General features: G+C 35.9%; 1 protein-coding gene across 1 annotated transcript; it reads left to right on the top strand.

The window, feature by feature from the left end:
• The first annotated feature begins 258 nt into the window (after window positions 1-258).
• On the top strand, window positions 259-2,633 carry LOC132169564 (uncharacterized). The gene has a single exon (XM_059580584.2). It carries the CDS (start codon window positions 259-261, stop codon window positions 2,479-2,481), a length of 2,223 nt encoding a protein of 740 aa, XP_059436567.2. The 3' UTR covers window positions 2,482-2,633.
• Window positions 2,634-6,316: the final 3,683 nt, after the last annotated feature.

Raw genomic sequence — 6,316 nt, 5'->3', positions numbered from 1 at the left:
ATATATATATGAGAGTTTTAAATTTCTTTTAGAAAGAACCTTTATTGTAAAATTATTAATTAGAGGTCTTAACTAGAGATTATTTATTTATTAACTTTTTACTATATTGGAGCCTTAAAAAAAAGTAAATTTTGTTTTATTGTAGAGTTATTAATGGTGCTTTTGTTTTAGCAACTTAAAAACTAACGCTTAAAGTCGTGTTCGATCAACAGGGGGTGAAAGAAAGGAGAAAGAGAAATAAGCAACCAAAGAAAGGAGATGTCCTTCCTTAGCGGAACCACGAAGTTCTATGATAAATGGAACGTCCGGGGTTTCGTTCTGTTTAGTCTGTTACTACAGACCATTCTAATTCTGTTTGCACCATTCAGAAAGCGAACAGGACGTGGGTTTGTAATCTTGTTGATTTGGTTAGCTTACTTGGTGGCCGATTGGGCTGCTAACTTTTCAGTGGGACTTATTTCCAACAGTCAAAAAGATATTCGTCAAAGTCGTGCGCAACCTAATTTTAATCAGCATGCTGCTGAGCATGCTGACATTCTGGCATTTTGGGCTCCATTTCTTTTGTTACACCTTGGTGGTCCAGATACCATAACTGCTTTTGCTCTGGAGGATAATGCCCTCTGGCTGAGGCACTTGGTTGGACTCATAAGCCAGGTTTCTGCTGCTTTCCTTGTCTTCAACCAATCCTTTCCCAGCAACAGGTTATGGATACCTACTATCCTTCTGTTTGCTGCTGGAATCATCAAGTATGTTGAGCGAACGTGTGCTTTATTTCTTGCAAACCTGGATAAATTCCGGAAATCGAAGCTTGAAAAAGCTGACCCAGGGCCAAACTATGCAAAGATCATGGAGGAATACGCTTCGAAGAAAGAGGCCAAACTCCCAACTCGGATAGAATTGATACCAGAACCCAATAAAGAGTCCAAAATTGCACGTTATGCGGCAGTAGATGAAGGCCCACTGGATGATGTTAAGGTGGTGAAACATGCTTATCGCTTCTTCAAAATCTTCAATGGTCTCATCGTGGATCTCATCTTCAGTTTCCGCGAGCGCGACGAGAGCCGAATGTTTTTCCATAAGAGAACCCCGGAAGATGCCTTTAGAGTGATAGCGGTTGAACTCAACTTCATCTATGAAATTCTCTATACCAAGGTTGTCGTGGTGCATTCAATGCGTGGATATTTTGTCCGATTTGTATCCTGGTGTGTGGTAGTGGCATCTCTTTCAATCTTCTATACAATAGATAAGGATGGTTTTGGAAAGATTGATGTTGGAATTACCTATACCTTGCTCTTTGGCGCCATAGCCTTGGATACAATTGCTCTCCTTATGCTGGCTCTCTCTGATTGGACTGCTGCTTCCATCCTGAACTCACCGAGGCGAAATTTCTGCATAGAAGCTATTAAGGGATGTCTCCTCTTTCTCCTCAGATACTATCTCAAGCTCAAGAGGATAAACTGGGGGGAAAATAAACCAAGTTGCTTGGAGTACTGGGCTAGACAAGTCCTGCTCCGAAGGTGGTCTGAATATCTAAATCAATACAACTTGATAGATTATTGTCTCAAGGAACGTCCAAACAAGAAGCGTAGTTGCTTCGATTGTTTTTGTCGTATGGTGCTTAAGCTCTTTGAAAAATGTGGCTTCAACTTGAAGGATTTCTATGATACGATTAAATATGTGTCCAAGAAACCATTTGAAGAAAAGCTATGGGAATTCATCTTTGTTCAGCTAAAAAAGAAATCCGAGCTCGCAGATGAACCTGAAACTGCAAAGAGAATATGTTCAGCCCGAGGAGAATGGGTTCTACAAAATAATGATTGGACTACGGAGGGTAGCAGCAAGTTGATGCATTATGTTGTGGACGTTGATTTTGATCAGAGTCTTATATTATGGCATATTGCTACAGATCTCTGCTATCATAAGAATATTGACACGGACAATCAGAGGGATGACGAAAGTGATAGTCGTCGTGAATTTTGTAAAACCCTTTCGGATTATATGTTATATCTTCTAATTATGCAGCCTACTATGATGTCTGCTGTAGCAGGTATTGGCGAAATAAGATTCCGCGATACATGTGCCGAGGCCATAGAATTCTTTACCAGAAAGGAACTAACAGGAGAAAATGATAAAGCACAAGAAAAAAATGCATGTGAAATGATCCTTCAAGTAAATACTGATGTGGAGCCTGTTGCTGTTAAGGGGGACAGAAGCAAATCTGTGTTGTTCGATGCATGTATTCTCGCAAAAGAGCTAAACAAATTCGATTACAAAAAGAGATGGGGTATAATGAGTGAAGTGTGGGTGGAATTGTTGTCTTATGCTGCAAGCCACTGCAGGGCCAATACTCATGCGGCTCAACTGAGCAAAGGAGGACAGCTTATCACATTTGTCTGGTTATTAATGGCTCATTTTGGCTTAGGGGATCGGTTCCAAATAAATGAGGGCCATGCAAGAGCAAAATTGATTGTGGACAAGTAAACTGCTCAATCCAATGCCTTCTTTCTATCTATGACTTCAGAAACATAATATTTTGCTTTGTTGTTGTATCTTTATTTATTTCCTGGTCTTCCTGTAGGAATGGAGATCGATATATGTTTGTGATGTATTCGTGAAAGCACTAGTATATCTAATTAATTACCTCTGCAGCTATGTTTATCTTAATTCTTAATGCAAATGCTTCTCATGACCATCTTCAATTTGTTGCCTCTATCCGCACTGCAGGTACCAAATTAATTACTAATTTTAACTCAAAGCAAATGTCCGCATCCAAGGACAAAATTATGCTTTAATTGATAGTCAAACACAGATTTCCATTCTCTAATTAAACAGGTGAAGAAAAATTATTAAATTTTAACTGTGTACATAATATTATATTATTTAAAAAATGTAAATGGCGTGGCTTAATTAGAAGTTTAGACCACAACAATCGAGAAGTATTTATCATTAGACACAAATTTCTTTTAAACTGGTTTGGAGAAAATTTCTTTCAACCTACCTACTTTAATAAATGCCAAGTGTTATTTAATATGTTTGAATTTCTCAAAAATCAATATTTAAGTTCTTAAGTTAATAGAATGATAATAATTGACTTATAACAATACTTTATATATATATAAACCCCCGTTTAGATTTTAATTGATGGCATATCTTGGCTGAATTGAAATCCGCATTGGCTCTTCTACTCAAACAAAAGTCCTATCTCAAAAACTCTAATCCAAAAACAGAGAACAAATGTATTAATTAACAAGATCCCTAGTTATAGAAAATTTCATTCCTATTTTAGAATCCGTTTCGTCATGGGATTTTGTAGGCCAAAAATGCATTTTTAAATCAAATTGCAGAAAGTATCCTTTGAAAAAGTAATGTTATTTATTTTAAATTGTTATACAACTAAAATTTAGTAGTAAAAGTCGGTCTTTTTTTTTAAAAAAAAAAAAAAAAAAAAAAAAAAAAAAAAAAAGGAGAAACTTCACTTTAACCTCCTAAACTTTCACGCGATTTGACAACCTCCAAACTTTAAAATCTCTCAATTTAGACCCATAAACTTTCAATTGCTCTCAATGTGAGCCTCTCTATTAGATTTTAAACGTTACATGATGTTTATACTCCTGACTTTTGTATAAAATTTCAACTTTACCCTTAATGTCATTTTGTATAAAATTTCAACAGCTTTCGCATGAAAAAAAAAAAAGAAACCATCTTTCACCTAATGCCATTTTGCAGAAAAGGGCTTTAAACCTCGGCTTTGATCTCTGTTGATGGCAGATCCGATGCCTCCGTCCGATCAGTCTTCTGGGGCAGGTTCCGGCCGACAACTTCAACGTTGCGGAGATAAACGATATCGTTCTACCCGACGTTGTCAAGAGCCTCCAACAAGTCAAGGACATCCTCTCCCAAAACCGACCAGTTGAGAACATCGTCAGCAACAGTGGCAACAACGGCAACAGCCATTCTAGCCAGGACGAATATCAGAGCATGGGTAACCACGTACGCGGAGAAGTTAAGGAAAGATCTGATTTACATACGAGAATCCTTCAAGAATCTCAGAGTCTTCAACGATTTGCTAATGGATTTTCACAGGAGTTGGCGAAAATTGGCCCTGGATCGGATGCAAAAGAACCCGACCACCCTGGATTGGATCTAGAGAAACTGCGAACAATATTCAATGTCAATGAGCCTTATCCTGATTTTTTCAAATTGGAGTGTTTCTCAAAGTTGAGGAATGTAAAGTTTCTTTATCTGGGAAGGTGGCAGACCTCAGCTAAGCATCATATATATTGAAGTAGAGAGCGATGAATTCTTACAAGGGTTGAAAAATATGAAACTTTTTAATGTTTTTCAGCCTTCAAGGAATTCCTAGAACTACCAAGCTTCCTGATTCCGTATGTAAGCTCTTAAATTTGAGGATCTTTGATCTTAGAGCTTGTCACACTCTAGAGGAGCTTCCAGATCGAATAGGCTCACTCGAGAATCTGACGCACTTGGATATATCTGAGTGTTACTTGCTAGAGTACATTCCCAAAAAGATTAAGTTGCTCCCAAAACTCCGATTCCTTAAAGGGTTTGTAATTGGTGACCGTCTAAATGAAAATCCGTGTACTCTTCTTGCTGATTTGTCAGGATTAAAGCAGCTGAGGAAGTTGAGCGTCTACAGAACCACGGAGGCTTTCCCCAACGAAGATGACGAAAACAATCTTCAGAAGTTTGAAAATCTTGAAAAACTTACAATTGAGTGGGGAGCTTTTCCCAGCAATACAGGCAGTGTTCCTCAGCAAGACAAGGGTGAGCCACAATCAATGACACCAAGCACCACAACTTCAAAGAAGAGGGGGGATAACTCCTCCTGTCATCATTTCCAGACTTGATTTACTTGGAGAAATACAAATGCCCTAAACTCACTTTCTTTCCATGTAATGAGAATGGAATCGGGCTGAAGCCAAGAACTGAAGCTGGAAAGGGAGCTGCTGAGAGATATAACATTTTGCATTAATTCGAGAAGTCCTCCCAGGATGACTCAGACTATCAGAAGTATGTTATGTTTCTGGCCCAATTTTTAGATTTAATTCTGTTTCATGTGTCTACTTTTTTGGATTTGACGAAGTTGCAGTAGCTTCTTGTATATTATCTCCATCCCTCCTTATTTGGATTTAATTCTGTTTTTACAGGTCAATCCAATGGCTTCTTTCCATGTATAACTTTAGAAACAAAAAAGGAGGATGGGCATGATATTGTGCTTGCTGCATGTATCTTTATTTCCTTCATGTAGGAATGGAGATGTTGGTGATGTATGTGAAAATATTAGTATATTTATTATTTTGGATTCATTTGGTGAGTTGTCTATCCATCAAACCAAAATTATTATTTGGAGAAATTTTACTTTACACTCTGAACTATCGCTCGTTTTGAGAAGACAAAAACTCTCAATTTACTCCATTAAACTTTCAATTTCAATCAATTGACTCCTCGATCAGATTTTAAACGTTAAAAACTTAAAAGTGATATAATGACATTTATACTTCTGATTTTTTATAAAATTTCAAATTTACCCTTAATTTCAAATTGAAAAATTTTAAAAAGATAAAGTTATAAAAAAAAATTAATGGGTATTTTGGTCTTTTTAGGCATTATCGTTAAAATTAAACAGATAAATCTGACAGAGGGGTCAATTGACTCAAATTAAAAGTTTAGGGGATTAAATTGGGGGTTTTAAAATTTATAGAGGTCTTTTCAAAACGCTCAGTGGTTCAGGGGTGTAAAGTAAAGTTTTTTCATATTATTTTGTTGAGACTTTTGGGGAGTGTTTTTTTTTTTTTTAAATTGTGAATTTTAGTGATTTGGCTCACCAAAATAATTTTTAAAAAAAATATAGTTTAGTAAGATTGCTAAGAATGTTCTTCAGGTCTCCTTGGATGTGTGTTTGAAGAGCCTAAAAATGCAATTAACACTCAAAAAGTCTATTTAAAAAAAAAAAAAAAAAAAAAACATGCATGTTTAGTAAAAAAACTTGAAGCACTTTTAAGAGTTCAAAAAATTTAAAAATGACTAAAACACACTTTTGACAAAAAGCTTAAAAATAAAGCATTTACTTAATAATAATTAAAAAAAAAAAAAGCACATTTTTTACTTAAAACTTTATTTTTCAATACAATTTCAAATATACCATCTTTTTTAAATAGATGATTTTTTTTTTAGACGTTTTGGCCTGAAAACGGTCCAAATTGTGTAATTTAAGAATTATAAAAAATAAATAAATAAATAAAAAATGTAGTGAATGCTAATTATCTATCTGGGGATAGTACGAACGCCGAGAGAC

This window comes from Corylus avellana, chromosome 1, assembly GCF_965113065.1.
Source record: "Corylus avellana chromosome 1, dhCorAvel1.hap1.2, whole genome shotgun sequence".
NCBI lineage: Eukaryota > Viridiplantae > Streptophyta > Magnoliopsida > Fagales > Betulaceae > Corylus > Corylus avellana.
Note: the sequence above shows the minus strand (reverse complement) of the source record. Positions and strands in the feature narration are given on the sequence as shown.

What these genes read in the sequence shown, in the direction of transcription:
- LOC132169564 (XM_059580584.2), top strand. Translation starts at nt 259, where the DNA reads ATGTCCTTCCTTAGCGGAACCACGAAGTTCTATGATAAATGGAACGTC.